Below are 18,535 nucleotides of genomic sequence, written 5' to 3' on the forward strand. Positions count from 1 at the left end.
ACGCACTTCTATGTTGCTTCACAGAAATGAGAAATCAAAGCAAACATTATAGGGGGCTTGGGTGGAACAAGACCACCATGGGGTTTTCTTTTCTGCAAGTATCATGCCTGACAGTGGTTAGAAGACCCACTGCTTCTTTGGGAAGCCCTTTTCCAAACTCAGGATGCTCTGAAAGACTCCAGTGACTCCTTTCTACTTTCTCTTTTTGTTACCGTTGAAGTGAATACGATTGTTTGGTGGTTTTCCAGAGCAACCTTGTTTCTTTGGCAGGGATTTTCCCTTTCATAATCTTTTTTTTTTTTAATTTAAAGGAAAAAGGCTCTTTGCTCAAAGGCTTGTCACCCATCAATCACTTTAGCCACAGTAAAGCCACTCCAATGGTGTATATTGTTGTATATTGGCCTGTATCTGATAAGCCAAGAAAATGTGAGTATGAGTGTGCGAAAACTTTTTCTTACAAAGCTTATACAGCAGGGAAAGAACCACAAGAAAGAGAGTCTGAATTTTGTGATTTTAACAGTCACATAAAAAAAGAGAAATGGATTTGCAGTTATCTTCCCCTCCCCATAATGACTTATTTTGACAGTAGAGTATTAAACAAATGGTTTGATATAAGGAAATAGGTATTAAAGAACATTCTAAGCACAAAGGGGAGGGGGGGAAAGATAGATGTCCAGAGGTTTCTCTTGTACTTAGTGAAGAGAAATTGTTTGGTGTGAAGGTCACTACAGTCATGAAACTGAGTTGGAATTAATATTTTTATTTCAAAATATTAACCTCAGAAGTTGTCTCATATATATATAATCATCACACTGCTGTAGAATATGTCTCATAGAATCTTAAAAAAAATCAGAGGACCATCCCTTGGTTTACCAAGACCCACAAACGGGAAAAAGTTACACTGTACCTAGAAGCAAATGACAAAATTGTCTGCTAGAACAGCACCTGGAATGTGTTTGTGCCCATCCTACTTCTCTCATAACGGGGAAAGTGATTTGCATAACTGAGGTGTCTGCACAAGAGGTTAAGCAGAGGTTTGGTTCCCATTATCTAGATTTTCAAAAACTACCAAAATGAAGTATTCTTCCTGCCACATTCTTGCTAATGCTTTGAATTACAGCACATGCACATCTGTTGAATTAAAGGAATGAGTGGGCCCAACTGGATACACGAATGTGAACAGATCAACACAAATTCATCCCCACCCCCCAAAAAGCCAATTCAAAATGGATTCCTCCTTCCTAACAGTGGGTAAGTAGCACTGCCTTAGCACGTCATAAATGTTAGCGATAACAGCCATGTTTAGGTTCAGGAACCCTCTGCTGGACTCTGGCCCTTCTTAATACTGTATTTAAGTTTAAAAATGTTCAGGGGACGACAATACCTGCTTCTGCACAGACTAATCTGAAAAGGTCTCATTGGTAGTTGTTCCTAGGGGTAGCCTGACTTTTTTTTTTAAATTAGCACCTGCCCAGAGAGTATTGATAGATAAGAAAATCCCAGATTTTTACTACTTGGATCTTCCTTAAGATGCTGTATTGGATTATTATGGTTGATGTCCGAGTTCAAATCATGATCCTACGATCCTCTTTAAAAGAACTACAAAATTCTTCGGGATTTTTGCCCACTTTTATCAGAAAAAATAATCCTCTGTGTTAAAAGCCCAGAGTTGCTACTGTGGAAAAATCCCCAGGCACTCCCAACAGCACATCTGCTTAGAGAGGTTCCACTGAGGTAGGTGTAGAAATAGTAGAAATACTTAAAACGCTTAGTAAAACAGGAAAACTGAAGCAGGAAAACTCATTGTCTTTAGTTGCTTCCCCCAACATATGTGATCATTTAATTTTTTTCTTCACTAAATTTGTTTGCTAGTTAGGTCCTCATCCTAAATTGATCGGATGCCAGTTTAATTTAAGGGGGAAAAGACTAATATGCTGAGAGCACTGGGACAAGATCTCTAAGTAGCCTCTCCTACATAAGTTAGAATACAGACAGGGAAGGCATGCTGGTGGGTTAAGCAGCAATAACGACTTCAGTAAGACGCATGAGGAATACTTTTCCTTGGATATTTTTCTTTCTAAAGCCAGCAGCCACTATTACACAGTATTCCTATTCTCCTACCGACCATCTGAACTGACCAAAGAAAATGCAAATATTCCTTAAAATCAGACCTAACCTTTGTCTGTAGTTCAGAAGAGATTTATTGTCTAAATTCATGATGCCTGTACTTCTTAGGCTGGCAGGAAGTTAGCTAGAAATAATGATCAGAGAAGGAGAGTGACTGTAGACAACAAGAGCCATGGTCTCCAACTGGCATCACCACTTGGGCTGAGGATAAATTTAAAAACAGGCTAACAGGTTAGTATGTGGTGGCCTTATTTGTATATTTTTGAGGAAAAGCTGCCAAAAAGTTTGCCAGAAGATGAAACACTGAATTTGGGTCTTGTCAGGTAAAGGTGAAAAAAAATTGAGACATTTGCAAACTATAATGTCTTTACCCACATACAGGTCCTGGTTAGGTCATCTGTGAACTTGGACACTTTCTCTTAAAAGTTGAGTTGAGTCCCCTGGTCAGAGTAGTTTGCCCTTTAGGAAATACCATTTGATAAAACTGGGTATCAAAACTGCAGGGGAAAGTTAGCCAAACATCTGGGTGCCTTTTTAATTTTTTTAAATAAGTTTGTTATATTTACTAATGAAATATCATAGAAAATGTCGAATTGAAATCCTTTTCATGTAGCTTACAAAAAGTGACGATTGTTCATGCCATAAAACTCCGGAAAGTTTTTTGTTCTTTAGAATATAAAAACCTCAGGTGTGGTACAGGCAGGAAGAGGGATTCCTTAGAAAAGAACAGCTTCCCATGGAAATTTTTTAGTTTTAAAAACTTTCATTTAAGTTTTCTATAGGACATGGGCTATTTTCAAAGATTAAAATCTGAGATGTAAATTTCCCTCTTGGTGAAACACTGAAGTATCACAATTTGGCCCAGAAACCTACTAAATTTTTGACTTTTTAAAGTCATAAGAGTATACAACATGTTTTGTTCCCCATCCCCCAAGTTTGCTAGTTTTACAGTTTCTTTTGGCACCCTCAATAAAGATCCCATTTGTAAAATGAACCCTACCCAAGCTGCTTTTTCAAAATGTGGGCTTGGTCCCATTAAACAAGAATTGGTTGATTCAAAAAAGTGACTGTATATGAACAGTAAGTACTTCTGAAAAGATTAACATGCATTCTTTAAATACACAAAAATACATTCATATGCATTCAATGCAAAAGGTGCTTTATGCTGTGAAAACATAACACACTAACCTCTGCCATACGCATTCAGTATTATGGATCCACAATATGCCAATAAACATTCACAGAACACATATGAACAACTCCTAGCGAGTCATAACAGCGCAACTGTTGTTTCTCAGTGTGAACATAAAAAAAGAATCCACAAATTAACTGCAAGCAGGCATACTGACAAGATATTGGAGTCTAGGGTGTTTCTGCCTGACGGAACCTACTAGGAACAGGCTGAGAAAGGACAAGGACCACTGATTAGCAGGGGAAAACCAGCAGTTGGAGAGTCGAGGCTTATTCAAGGGTAAATCTCAAGCCCTTTTGGAAGAAAGACTATTTCAATCAGGAGGCTTGTTCTCTGAGACTGTTGGGTTTTGTCCCGAGAGAAAGGGCTCTAAAAATGAAGAGTAAGGGGAATGCAGGAACAAATGTAGAAGACTCTATATGTGTGTGTGTGCATGTGTGCGTGTGTGTTCATTTGTATTCAGCATTTTGGTTACCACCTTGGTCAAAATGGTCAAGGAGAACCTCCTGATGCACTTTTATTAAAAGTCCATCCTAGATGCCAAAGTGAGTCAACCTTTCCCCATAGTAATCTCCAATATAGAATTAAATAAAGTAATTATAACTGGCAACCCTAGGTTTGGAACTGACCTCAGAAATATATTTTCCAAGCAGGGATGGATCTTGGGCTATTTTGATCATGAACCTAGTGGCTAGTTGCAGAACAAAGGCTGAAGTCTCAGAAGTGGTGATATGTCCTTGGATACACATGGTTAGTACAGAGATGGCAGCTGCTTGGAGGAAGAGGGAGTGGTGTCATTCTGGAGATAAAATAGCTCAGGACAAAGGAAGGGGTTTAAATCCTCACCAACCCCACTGTCCAGGTGAGATCCTGAATCCCTGCCCTGGGAAAGCAAGGATGCCCTTGGCAGATGCTGAGATCAGAGGGGCAGAGGAGAGCTTACACTCAGCTGCTTGATGCCCCTTTGCTGAAAAAAAAATAATAGTGAGAGCTTTTCCATAAATGAGCCATTGATTTCTAGCATTTTTTTTTCTTGTAAAGAGAACTTTAGTGGGAGTAGTAGAGAGCTTCTACAAGTTTCACCCAGCTCAGACATTGGAAAAACTTTAAGTAGTAACTCCCACTTAGGTCTCTTGAAGCTCAAGAGATGCTAAACTTCATGAAGCTGAGAGCAGGATCAAAATCTTAGTTTTAGTCCCTTTAAAATGGACTAAATTATTTAAAGAAACAATCTGTTTTGCACTCTATATACTCTGGCCGAAATGCCGAAGCTCCCCTATATGACAGAAGTCTTTGCTTCCTTTAGCTTCTTTTACCTGAAATTACTTCAGTAGCATCTCCTCTTCCTAGAAGCAGAACAACGAATTTGGAAACATAACCACACAATGGAGCCCTGGCGATCGCTTGTCAGAAATGGTCTCTAACACTGGCAGAATTCGTTGAGAACACTGGCAATGCTATGAGAATTTCCCTCCAAAAAGATCCACCATGGAGGGAGCTCTGAAGTTCCATTTTGCAGGCAGATGAAAGTCATTGTGCTAAGCACAAGATAGTGAAAACTGCTCAGGGAATCATATTTTAAAGACAATTTTAATTTTCAACCTATCTTAGTTTTCTCACTTGGTCAAGAGATGGAGGCCATAGGTGGACAGCAAGAAAGCAGCCTCTATCTAGTTGTGGGACGATTTGCAATGAATGAAAGACAGCAGTGTTATTTTATCCAAAAAATCAAATCAAAACTTTACATATTGCTAGGAAGAGTCGTGTGAGGCTTTGTTCTGATTAGGCAAAGAATGGAATTGGTATGGAAGTGGAAAAGAAACTAGCAATTTAACCATATATCTGTATGTGACTGTGTGATATATACATATATATTTCAACCTGTATATAAAAATATATATATATATATATATATAAACATACATATATATTCTATATATGCACACGAATTTACACACTGCTTTATTAAGGGTGACTACCTTGGCATTAATTTTCTGACTTCAACATTACATTTAACCATAGAAAAGTGTTGACCATAATCTCTAAACACAGTGTTAGTAAAACAAAATTTATTTGTAAAACAGGGCCTCTTATATAAAATGGCACACAGTCAAGTTATACAAAAATACAAAATTTCTTTCTGATTACAGTTCTAGTTGCAAATGATATTAAGAAAGCATTTCTGGTGGCTTCCCAACAGCAGAGGCTGCAAGCATATGGAACAGGGAGCAGCGAGAATCCATGATGTCAGGACGTCCAAGTGAGCAGAACCTAAGACTCCCAATCCTGGGCTCCCATCAGGCAATGGGGGATGGGGATGGCATGGGGGGGTGACACTTCCTGAAGTGCTGATAATTTGTAATCCCTTCAGTTCTGGCGCTCAATCTTTCATACTTTCATCTCAATCCTTAATTTGGTTGCCAATGTTCTTAAAATTGTCAAAAATCGGAGACAGTTATGGAGCTGATGTCCTTCTGCATTCAAATGGAACATTGATTTTTTCTTTGCATCAATCTGAACTAGAATTTGGCTAGTTCCATGAATATATCCTTGCCATTCCAAATTACTGAGTTATAGGACTTAAAGGAGGAAAGGACCTTAAGAGATAATCTAGTTCAACATCCTCATTTTAAATCTGAGGTAACTGAGGTCCAGGGAGGCCAATGACTTGCCCATAGTCACATAAATCATCTGTAGTTGAGCTGGGACTTGAACCCAGGCCTTCTGACTTTAATTCTAGTGCTCTTTCCTCTATACCATATTGCATATAGAAATGAACGATACTGTTTAAACTGTGGAAGTTAACTTCTGGAGAATTACTGACTTCAAACAAGGATTCTCACAGTTAGCTTCCCCTGATCCTTTCAAGACATGAGCCCTAAACTGCATTTTTTTATAATTCAGATTCTTATTACTAAGATTCTGAAAAAATCAGAAATGTTGCTTTGAGCCTTAAAAATAAAATCAAGGCATTTGGCTAGCTTACCTTGAGTAAAGAGCACAAACTCATTAAAAAAAATACAAGTTACCTTCTGTAGCAATTTAAAGGTCCAATCCTTTGAAAGGAAGCACATTAGCAAACAGCTGCTTATGAAGTCCTGGTGACAATTAACAGTACGTACATTCATACACACCACTCTAATCCATTGTCTAAGCTTGATAGGAAGGCATGCTTTCTTTCAAAAGATTCTCTTTCTATGGAATGATAAAATGCTGAGGCGTTATTTTTCTTACAGAGCCTGTATTTAGTGCAATAAGTTTAAAAATTCTGCTCTGAAATATTTGCTTTACATTAACAAAAATAGCTTTTTTAAAAAAATTGTAACAAAAAGGAGTTATCGCATAAAGAGATCATGAATTATTCTTAGCAAATACACTTTGTTTTAAAGCATTCACCATTACAACAAGCAGAACAATGGAATATTAGCCATTCATATCTGGTAAGCTTCGAGAGTTGAAATAAAACCAAAGAAATGTTCAACTTTTGAAAAACAAAACATGAACCAGTTCTTTTGTAGTCACTGGATACTCCACGATTTTCATAGCGAGAAGCACCTGCCAGGCTGGGGCGACATGGTTTACACACTTGATCACAAGCAATGAAATAAAATGGCCATTTATCCTGAAGTCAATGGATAGTTCCTAGAACTGACTCAAAGTCACAAAAGCTTTAAGTAATTTTTGTGTTACATTTCTGTCCCTGTTTTCTTTCTACCAGCATGATTAAGTCAGCAAAATCAAGAAACAGAAATTTAAATGCTCAACTTTCATAGTTGGCAGTTTGTTCAGCTGTTTGTTTAGGGAACGGATGCCCTTCAAGGCCAGGGTACAGAAGTACAGAGGAAGCTACTGAAATCAAAAAGAAAAGGAAAAAGTGATACAATAAGAAAAAAAAGTTTACATTAGAAAATATCTATTCCTTTTTTCTATTCCCTTTGATATATGTTTTAAGGGCCATCTAAAAATACCTGAGGATCTGGTTACTTTTTAATGATAGCTAATAAATTCATGAATTTGAATGGAAATTCATTCTGGGCCCATTTGTATGTAAAATGCCATCCAATCTCATGACTTCCTTGTACAGAGAAGCTTTTTAAAGGCAAGGATTTAAATTAATGTCTAATTTATCTGAAATATATGTATATATATATATATATATACACACACACACACACACATACATATGCATATATATGTATGTGTCTATATACATATATATATGTCAAAATAGTCTGTCCCACTCATTTGGACTTATGAATCAGTAAAACACATTCTGGATATAATGCATACCTGGGGGAATTTGACCCAATTAACAAGTTTTAATATTTTGGACTAAGAGTTTGGTCTAATATTTTTACTTAAGATAACTATAACTAAATCCTCCTCTAAGTTATTAAAAATCTTCATCAGATATGAATCTTAACATTTCCATTAATACAATTACTATTGAAAAAACTAAATGACTAAAATTGCCTGTAAAAGCCACCCGTATGAAAGGAGTACATGTTTGACAAAAATAATCTTAAAAAAAGTATTAAATCCCTGTTCCTTTTCTCTGATTTTGGCTGATTATGTATACATATACATATATATATACACACATACACAAATACATATATATGTATATATATGGTTTTGGAATGTCAATGGGTTCCGTAATGGTCGGCTAGATTCAAGCTGAACTTGCTCCCGAAGCCTAGAAAACAAAGTCATACAAAGTACAGTCTTAGACAGGCATCATTAAAGAACACCACAAGTGATGTCATAAATGCAAAAAACGAGAATAAAAAGCGACAGAGCAGAATGGATGGAAAGGGTCTTCTTCCTGAAGCTGCCTTGAACCACCTTATTCTTAGCAACTAACTATGTAGAGCTCTGCTTAAAGTAAGTGCTTAATAAATGTCGACTGCATCCTTGATTTAGCAGGAACATCCTGCCTCTCCCTACTCCTTTCCAACAACATTTTACTTCTCTCCAAAATCCATAGGAAACAGGAGGTAGAAACATTTATTTCCAAACCTATTGACTACATCGGTTATTTTCCATAATATGTGATTAATTTCACCAAAAACTTCTCCATGGGAATGCAGAGATTTCATAAACTTTCAAAATATTTTAACAATAGTATGGTTTTGTCCACTATCATACAAGGAGTAGGTTTAACATTTATTTCAGTTAACTCCTTTCTAAAGGAAATTTTAGAGCCTTACTATTTTCTAGGTTTAAAATAATTCCTAAAAATATGGGATGTATACAGTACCCATGAAATAGCAGTATTTCCAGAAAGGTGACAAAATAATGATAATCTCATATAGAATTATCTCCAAAGGGATCACAGAATAAACTTAACTATGAAAATATGAATAATATGTAATATTTCTAGTATCTTAAAAATATTTCTAAGCCAAGCAATGACATGTACTTTTCCTTTTTGACCACTTACAGGCCATCTTTATAGAACTGTGACTTGTGAGAACACTGAAAATGATCTACTCCTGCTAGCTGGTTACAAAAAAAACAAACCAGTGGGACCTTTGGTATGTAAAAGATGAGGTGCTGGGCTTGGCAGAAAGAAAACGGGAAGGAGATGACAATGCTAAAATAAAAAAGTATTCACATTTTAAAAAGCCATCTTATTTGTGCTATAATTGAGACAAAGGTAGGAGGCAGCTGCGTTAACAGAAAAAAAAAATAATTTTACAGCGATAAACACTGACTTACACACTTGACTATTTCACACAATTCCAAAGCTGGACTGGGGTTGATGGTATCAGAAAGAGGCTAGATGGAGTCATAACACCTAAGTCTGAATTTAATACTTTAAGTAAGCTTCCTTGAATTGTGAGATTTCTATTCCTCATTTATGCTAAAAAAAAAAGTAACTTCCAGAATTATATAGCCAACAATGGCAAAGCTAACTGAAATTTAGATCTCTTAAGGTTAAGATCTCCCTTTCTTAATTCCTCAAAGCAGAGGGTTCAAAAAACACTTCAAATTAAGGTAAAAGTGTTAGTGAGAGAGGCGGCATGCAAAGAATAAAGAAATGATTTGCAAGAAAAATGGTGTTAATATTTAGGGTTTCAGGTTTCAGATTTTGAACTTTGGAACTTTTGATCCTTAACAAAGAGAACCAGCTAGCTGAAGCAGCCAGCTTACTTTTCTGTCTTCAGCAGATTTTTTTTTCAGGTAAAACATCTCTGTACCCACAGTCCACTTGAAACATACAAAGAAAGCGGAGGGGAAAATGAATGGCAACTTGCCAAGAGAGTTGTGAATTGTTCTCCCTTCCCCTAATCTTGCCCAATGAAAAGCATCTGAATGTTGCTTATCTGCCTTAGAAATGCCAATGGGAGCTTGGTTTAGGAGAAGCTTTTAATAACAGCAGTAGCTGGTATTTCAAAGTAAGTAAAAAAAGTACCGATTCAATTCAATACAACAAACATTTACTATCTAATACGTATATGGTATTGTGCTAGGTGCTGGCAACACAAAGACAAAAGCCAAACAGTCTTTGTCCTCGTAGCATTCATATACACAAAAACACAAATACAGGGTAATCAGAGGAGGGAAAGGATGCTGACAATTTATAGGGGCCAAACAGAAAGGCCACCAGGGGAGACTTCACAAGAGTTGCCCAATCTCGGAGGAAAATAAGAATTGGGCGAGTTGGGCACGAAGGGGGTGCACATCCTGACCAGAGAGGGCAATGTGGGCAAGTGTACAGGGATAGGAGACAGACCACTCGGGATGGCTGGAAAGGCTGTTTGGAAGCAGAATGTAGAGAGCCCTAATGTCAGGCTGATGAGTTGGTATTTTTTATTTGCAAAAGTGAGAGACGATGAAGGTTTCTGATTAGGGAAAGGACATGTCCTGGTCCATTTTTTAGTACTATTTTGGCAGCTGTAGGGAGACTATATATTGAAGAGTGGGACACACTGGAAGCAGGGAGACCAATTAGAAGGCTATTACAAAAGTGCTGGTGGGACCTAAATTATGGTGGTGACTGTGGATAAGGGGTTAGAGGTGGGATATATTATGACATTAAAACAGGAACCAAATGGATAAAGGGAGAGGTGATAAAGTTGAGGAATCCTGACATGGAGAATTATATGAGGAAAACATTTTAAACATTCAGAATGTTCACAGCAAAGAATATATCTGCATATATGTGAGAGATGGGATATAATATAGGGAAATAAGGTCTTACTGGGTCGTAAGCATCCAGCAGATACTTAAATAAAGTCTGATAATATATCATTGTGTTTATCTCCCTCTGCCCCATCCTGGGATGCATCACCGTCTTCAATATATCTTTATTTTAAGCACTACTGTAATAGGTCCTGGGGATTTAGTGAGTATAGAGATAACCTTATTCACCATCCCCAAAGAGCTCATATCCAAAGGTTTTGAAGACTTTCAGTTAATTTGGATTTTGAAAGACTGAGCGACCCTACCTTTTGGAACCCTTTAAAACTTAGCTCAGAAGTCAATTGTTCCATGAAACCTTCCCTCCACCCCCACCTGACCCTTTCTACTCAGTATTGATCTTTGTTCCAATTCCCCCCTCACATCATCCTCTGTACCTTTCTTACTCATCATGCATTAATTATTTGTGTTTGTTTTTCTCTCTTAGAGCATGAGCTCCACTAGGAAAGGGCCCATGTTTTACCTATCATTTTATTTTGCCAGGATCTGGTATGGTACTTTGATTATTAACAAGCGCTCTATAAATGCTTGTTGAATTGAATTATTCTATAGGTTAAACCAAGTTTTCTTTTAGAAATTTAGGTGGACATCTTTATTAGACTTTCCAATTTATTCTTAATCTTGATGCTTAAGTTAGTGCAAAGAAAAGTAAAAAACATTTCTTTGGGCTAACTACCTACAAACCCAATACTTTATGAAAATGTAGGAAAAGAGGAGATGAAAGTTCTTAGATTTGGGGTCCTAAAAAGGGATGTTAGATTTAATTTAAAGTACCTTCATCTTCTAAATAGTTGGATAACCTGAAATTATACATGCTACTTTTAAGAACCATGAGTCTCTTAGGTGAGGCTCAAAATATGCTATTACGGAGGCATTTCATTCTAAAAGGGATGGCATTCTGATCAGTGTAGTAACTCAAGAACCTGTTGCACTGATTATTTAATGTTAAGGCATTTTTAAAAAACAATGGAACATTTGATTACGTAAAGTCATCTCAACTGGGGGTAGTTTGTCCCTACTATGACTAAAAAGAACAACAGAAAAACAAAGTTTTCTTCTTATCTGTATATATATACATATATATATGTATATATATGTATGTATGTATGTATGTATGTATTTTTTAAACTATCCTGCCAAAGTCACTGCTGCAAAATGGAATCTATGAAATATAAAGAAAGTACAGCTGAGGAAACAAAAAGTCAGCAGAAGAAAATACTGCAACATAAATAGTACAATAGAAACAAATGGGGAAATGTGCATTTCAGCATGTTGAAAGGAACTGCCTTCATTAATGTCCTCTTCCACTACCGCATACAAGGAGGTTACCCTAGGTCTCCACAACCTTTACCAGCAGAATACCAGGTCTGGAAGGTCCTTCCAAACTAGCTTCCAGGGGACCAGTCTAGGTAAGTTGGCTCTCAGGATTTGGGGGGTGAAGGGCAGAGTTCCTCATGAATACTGTTCACAAGGACACACAGAGTAACTGTGATCTTTATTTGTGAAGGCAATAATCATATCAATGAGAACACAAGATTGTCTGAAGTCAGAAAGGATTTGCTAAAATACATATAACTTTACCCTTGTTTTTGAAAATACATAACCAAAATTTCAGCCCCAGTACTTATGTTGTACTTATTCAAAAGAGGCAACCCAACCAAGCATGAGAATTAAAATATTATGATAGTGGTGTTTTTTTTTTTAATGCATTAAAAATTGCAGTTCCTTTCAGCTTACTTTGACAGAAGATGATCTCATTTGTGACAGAAACTCAGCTATCCAAGTGATGGGTAAGCACACAAAGAGAAAAAGCAGAACATCCTGAGTAATGCAGACAACATAAGCATCTCCAGAAGACGTGCAGTCAGTGAAGACAGAGAGGGGGAGGAAGCAAAAGTGAAATTCGTGGAGGGTGGTCACCTCCTCATCTCCACCTACCATCGGTTTTAGCTCTCTGGAATCAGCAGCCCCTCCCTTACCAGCCTCTTTCATGGATTTTCTACTGTTCTCCACAAATTCCTGAAAAATAAGAGGCAACATATTTTATAATCTCATTTACTTTTAGTAAGTAAGTAGATTAAGTATAAAGGGCATCTAAATCCCTAATTCCAATATGCCAGCTTACCCAGGGCTGCAAAGGAAGGGCATAAGAAGGTGCCAATAAACAACATTTAGTGACACACAAAAAAGCTGCAAAATTTTCCCAACTAGAATGCATTATGATTATGATCTGTGCTCAAATCTGTAAAAGTGAATATTTAATTATGGTTCAAGAATCAGTGGATAATAAACAAAGAAAGAAAATTATAGGTGATATCTTGAATATGGATGCAAAAATTTTAAATTAAATATTAGCAAGTAGATTACAGCAATATATCACAAAGATCATATACTATGACCAGGTGGAGTTTATACCAAGAATTCAGGGCTAGTTCAATATTACGAAAACTATCAGCATTACTGACCCATATCAATAGCAAAAACAACAAAAATCATATCATTATCTCAATAGATGCAGAAGCTTTTGACAAAATACAACATTCATTCCTATTAAAAACACTAGAAAGCATAGGAATAAATGGAGCTTTCCTTAAAATGAGAAGCACTATCTACCTATAAGCATCAGTAAACATTATCTGTAATGAAGATTAGATAGAAGTCTTCCCAATAAGATCAGAGTTGAAGCAAGGATACCCATTATCACCACTATTATTCAATACCATACTAGAAATGCTATAAGAAAAGAAAAAGAAACTGAAGGAATTAGGCAATGAGGAAACAAAACTATCACTCTTTTCAGATGACATGATTCTTGGAGAATCCTAGAGAATCAACTAAAAAACTACTTGAAATAATTAACAACTTTAGCAAAGTTGCAGGATATAAAATAAACCCAGATAGATCATCAACATTTCTATGATATTACCAACAAAGTCTAGCAGCAAGAGATAAAAAGACAAATTCCATTTAAAGTAACTTCAGGCAATATAAAATATTTGGGAGTCTACAAGACAAACTCAGGAAATATATGGATACAACTATGAAACACTTTTCACACAAATAAAATCAAATCTAAACAACTGGAAAAATATTAATTACTTATTGAACCAATATAATGAAAATGACAATCCTGCTTAAATTAATTTACCTATTCAGTACCATAACAGTCAAACTACCAAGAAATTATTTTATAGAGCTAGAAAAATAATAACTAAATTCACCTGGAAGAGCAAAAGATCATGTATTTTAAGGGAATCAGTGAAAAAAATGTGAAGGAAGATGGCTCAGCTGTACCAGAGCTCAAATTGTATTACAAAGTGGTAATTATGAAAGCAATCTAATACTGGATATGGAATACAGTGGTGTGTCAGTGGAACAGATTATGTACACAATACATACTACTAAATGACCATAGTAATTTAGTGTTTTATAAATCCAAAGATTGAAGATTTTGGGACAAGAACTCACTATTTGACTGGAAAAACTGGAAAACAGTTCGGCAGAAACTAGGTACAGATCAACATCTCACACTACATAGCAACGTAAGGTCAAAATCAATACATGGTTTAGACATAAAGGGTGACACCATAAAGGGAAGCATAGAATAGTGTACTTGTCAGATCTATGGGTAAGGGAATAATTTATGACCAAATTAGAGATAAAGAGCATTATAGGATGTAAAATAGATAATTTCAATTACATGAAATTAAAAAGTTTTTGCATATATAAAACTCATGCAGCCAAGAATAGAAAGGGAGAGAGAGGGAGGGAGAGGGAGGACGGGAGAAATTTACAGTAAATTTCTCTGATAAAGGCTTTATTTCTCAAATATATATACATACAAATGTATGTATATATATATATATATGGAGACAGAGAGAGAGAGAGAGAGAGAGAGAGAGAGACAGACAGACAGACAGACAGACTATGGAGCCAAATTTCTAGGAATACAAATCATTCCCCAGTTGAGGAATAGTCAAAGTATATGAACAGGCAGTTTCAGATGAAGAAATCAAAGTTATCTACAGTCACACGAAAAAATGTTCTAAATCACTATAGCTGGGAGAAATACAAATTAAAACTACTCTGAGGTACTACTTCACACCTATCAGATTGGCTAATATGACAGAAAAGGAAAAGAACAAATGTCGGAGATGATGTGGTAAAACTGGGATACTAATGCATTGCTGGTGGAGTGGTGAACTGATCCAACTATTCTGGAAAACAATTTGGAACTATGCCTAAAGGACTATAAAACTGTGCATACACTTTGTGTAATACCATTACTGGGTTTGTATCTCAAAGAGATTTTTTTTTTAAAGGAAAAGGATCTGTATGTACAAAAATATTTATGGTAGTTCTTTTTATGGTGGCAAAGAATTGGAAATTGAGGGGATGACTATCAATTGGGGGATGGTTGCACAAGTTGTGGCATATGATTATGACAGAATACTATTATGCCACAAGAAATGATGAGCAGGATGCTTTCAGAAAAATCTGGGGAGACTTCCATGAACTGATGCAAAGTAAAGTGAGCAGAGCCAGGAGAACACTGTATATACAGTAACAGCAATACTGTATGATGATCAACTCTGAATGACTTGGCTATTCCCAGCAATACAACAAATGATCAAAGGCAGTTCTGAAGGACTCATGAGGAGAAATGTTATCCACCTCTACAGAAAGAACTGATGGAGTCTAAATTCAGATCAAAGCATACTTTTATAGTGTTTTTGGTCTGTTTTCTTTCACAATATAACTAATATGGAAATATGTTTTGCATGACCACACATGTATAATGTATATTAAACTGCATGCCTTCTCAGTGAGGGGGGAAGGGAAGGACAGATGGAGAGAATTTGGAACTCAAAATTTTAAAAAAGAATGTTAAAAAGGTTTATATATAATTGGAAAAAATAAAATATTAAAAAAAGGATCACTGGATAATATATAGAGAGTTTGAAGTGACACCAAATGTCATCTAGTCCAACCCCTTTGTTTTACAGATGAGGAATGGAGGCCCAAAAAGGTTACCTGAATTGATAAGGTTCACAAAAGCAGCCCAGGCTTGGATCCCCATGTCAAATATTCTCTTCACTACACTGCCTTCCTAAAATAATGTCTTTCCAAGGAGTAAATACCTAATCTATGTCAAAAAGACTATGACTTTTCTTCTTAATTTTTTTCTCATATAAAATGTTATGTAAAGAATAGCAAAAGAAATTTTATGGAATGAACTTTCCCCCCAAAAAACAATCTTATAGGGTACAGGAAAAGGAAGGATGGAGTAAACATTTCATAACAGCTTTACTAAGCTGGTCAAAAATAAGTGATAACAAATAACTATCTCATTCTCTCCTTGAAAGAACACTGCAATTCATGAAAACAGCAGATGTCAGTAACAAGGGTCTGAAGTAGTGATAAAGGAAATGTGTTATAGGGAAACACTTCTAATCCAAAGCTTAAGGAATGTATCCTATAAAACACTATTGCATTAAGTATTCTATTTGGTTCTACAGAATCCATATTGGAGGAGGAAAAGTAATTTGATTAGATTTTTGTGAACAGGAAAAAAATAATCTCTTGCTTTTTAAAAGGGCCTAATTACAAATGAGATAAAACTACCAAGTCTTGGTTTGACAAATATCATTACCAGGATAATTTGTGTTTATCGAAAAGGTTTCCAAGCCTTGTTTAATGATTCACTTGCTTCAAGTGACTAAATTTCCATATAACCAAACAACTTAGGTAGTATAACTTGTAACATAACCTAACGTTGATGCATAGTCTTCTTTGAAAATGAAGGACAATGTACCTATTAAGTAATTTGCTCTGATGCTTGCAGATTTATTATTTAATACTAATCTTTCAATCTTCTATAGAACATATTACATCAAAACTATCTTACAGTTCAAGAGCAAAGCTCTGTGTAAGAATCCTTACTGATGTTCTATTACTTCAGTTATTAAGAAAATCTAGTAAGACTATCAAGTGACTAACAGTTTAAATATAATTTATCATGTATTATTCATGTTCTGGTTTATGGAAGAAAGTAATAACCTCTTCATAGCAAATTATGAAACAAATCCACTTGTCCTTAAGTTCTGGCATATTTAGTAACATTATCTTCTTTTAAGAATAGCAGCAATACATGATGGAAAACACTGATGGAGAATGGAATTTGGAAAACTTGCCTTTTTTTTTGGTCCAGAACCCATTTTAGGAAAAGATAGTGAAGAATAATGATAGCTGATATCCTCTTTCTAGTCACAAGAGAAATCTGAATGTACAATTTGGACACCTCTGGTCCAACTGGACAGATTGTATTAATTAAGGAATGATCTGAACATATGTTCAAGAGGGACAGTAGAAGGGGTGGAGTCAAGATGGCAGAGTGAGAGCAACTACTCACCTAAGCTCTTAGACAAGCTCCTTCAGATACCTCTAAAAAGAGAATCTGACCAAATTTTGGAGAGGCAGAATCCAACTGGAGATAGACTGTGGCAGATTCACAGCCCAGGACAGACTGGAAGGTCAACAGGAAGGAACTGTTCTGTGGGGGTGGAGGAACACACCATGCACAGTGCAGCGTGTCCCTGCCATGGCAGGGCCAAGCAGGAAAGCCCCGGGACGATTGGAGGCAGCAGCAACACTGCGGGATCTCTGGCATATCAGCCTGGGACAGGAGTCCAGCAGAACCGAGTGAGTGAGAGCCATGGAGACCCAGGCATCTGCAGCAGCTGCTCCTGAGACTATCAGCCCGCAGATTAAATGTCTGTAAGTCACCTACTTGAACTTCTGGGAGCCAAAATGGCAGAGTGATTGGTAAATACTCTCTCCTCCCCATGTTGACCTTGAAAGAACCATAAAATATTTTCCCAGAAAAATCCTGCAACAGTGGGATCAGCAGAAGGGGCAAACAAGTCTCGTAGCACCTGAGACTACGAAAATCGCTAAGGAGGATCCCTCTTACTGTGGTGGAGGACCAGAGCTGTCCTAGGCAGCCCCACCTCAGTGAACCAGGAGGAGATTCAGAACCCCAGGGGGGTGGAGCCTTGCAACCACCAACACCAGGACCCTAGGCATGCCTCAGTACTCCAAGGGAAACAGGAAGACACTAGGGCAGATCGGGATCACCAACCACTGAGCTTGCCTATGCTCTAGCTCAGCTGAGGAGACCTCTCATGACCAGACCACCCCTCCCCCACACTTAACAAGCTAGCTCCAGGGCTAATCTGTGGAAACACAAAAAGAATGAATTCACCTGGCCTCTGCTTTCTCACACCAGCCAGCTCAGCACCAGGTTCTTTAGCTTCTAGCTGAAAGAACCAGAGGCCACAATACACAAAGCGTCATCACGAGTAAGAAGCAAAGCAGGAAAGAAAAGACCATAGAATCTTTCTATGGGGACAAGGACCAAAACACGAATACCAAAGAGGTCAGTATTGAGGTTGTACTCCCATCTGAAACTTCAGAAGGGACTCTGAACTGGTCGCATGTACAAAAAGCACCTTTGGAAGAGCTGAAGAGGGAAATAGAAGAAAAACTGGCCAATGATTTTAAAAGTATGAAAAAAGAATTCACTGATGAGAACATCTCTTTTAAAAAGGAAAATTGGACAAATGGAAAAGGAAGCACAAAATCTAACTGGGAAAATGGGACAAATGGAAAAGGAGGTACAAAAACTAACTGGAGAAAATAATTCCTTAAAATGAATAACTGGACAGATGGAAAAGGAGATGCAAAAGTTAACTGAAGAAAACAATTTGACGAAAATTAGAATTGGGCAAGTAGAAGCTAATGATTCTATGAGACGTCAAAAATCAGCTAAACAAAATCTAAAGAATGAAAAGATAGAAGAAAATGTACAATGTACAATATCTACTGGAAAAACAACTGACCTGGAAAATAGATTCAGGAGCGAAAATCTAAGAATTACTGGCAATGATGAAAAAAGGAGCCTGGACAATATCTTCCAAGAAATCATCAACGAAAACTGCCCAAAAGTCC

At 36.8% G+C, this 18,535-nt stretch overlaps 1 protein-coding gene across 3 annotated transcripts in view; it reads right to left on the reverse strand.

Moving 5' to 3' along the window:
• Positions 1-5,373: 5,373 nt before the first annotated feature.
• The window catches only part of SLC44A1 (solute carrier family 44 member 1), a 215,318-nt gene continuing 202,156 nt past the window's right edge, over positions 5,374-18,535 (reverse strand). For 2 of the 3 annotated variants that reach the window (XM_072604140.1, XM_072604143.1), the window contains 2 exons: positions 12,464-12,544; positions 5,374-8,015 (listed from right to left, as the gene is read on the reverse strand). In XM_072604140.1, the coding sequence (XP_072460241.1) occupies positions 7,992-8,015; positions 12,464-12,544 (105 nt within the window). In that variant the 3' untranslated portion in view covers positions 5,374-7,991. Of the gene's footprint in view, positions 8,016-12,189; positions 12,545-18,535 lie in introns of those variants that run through there. The other variant, XM_072604133.1, reaches the window with a different exon arrangement.

Source organism: Notamacropus eugenii, chromosome 1, assembly GCF_028372415.1.
Source record: "Notamacropus eugenii isolate mMacEug1 chromosome 1, mMacEug1.pri_v2, whole genome shotgun sequence".
Lineage (NCBI taxonomy): Eukaryota > Metazoa > Chordata > Mammalia > Diprotodontia > Macropodidae > Notamacropus > Notamacropus eugenii.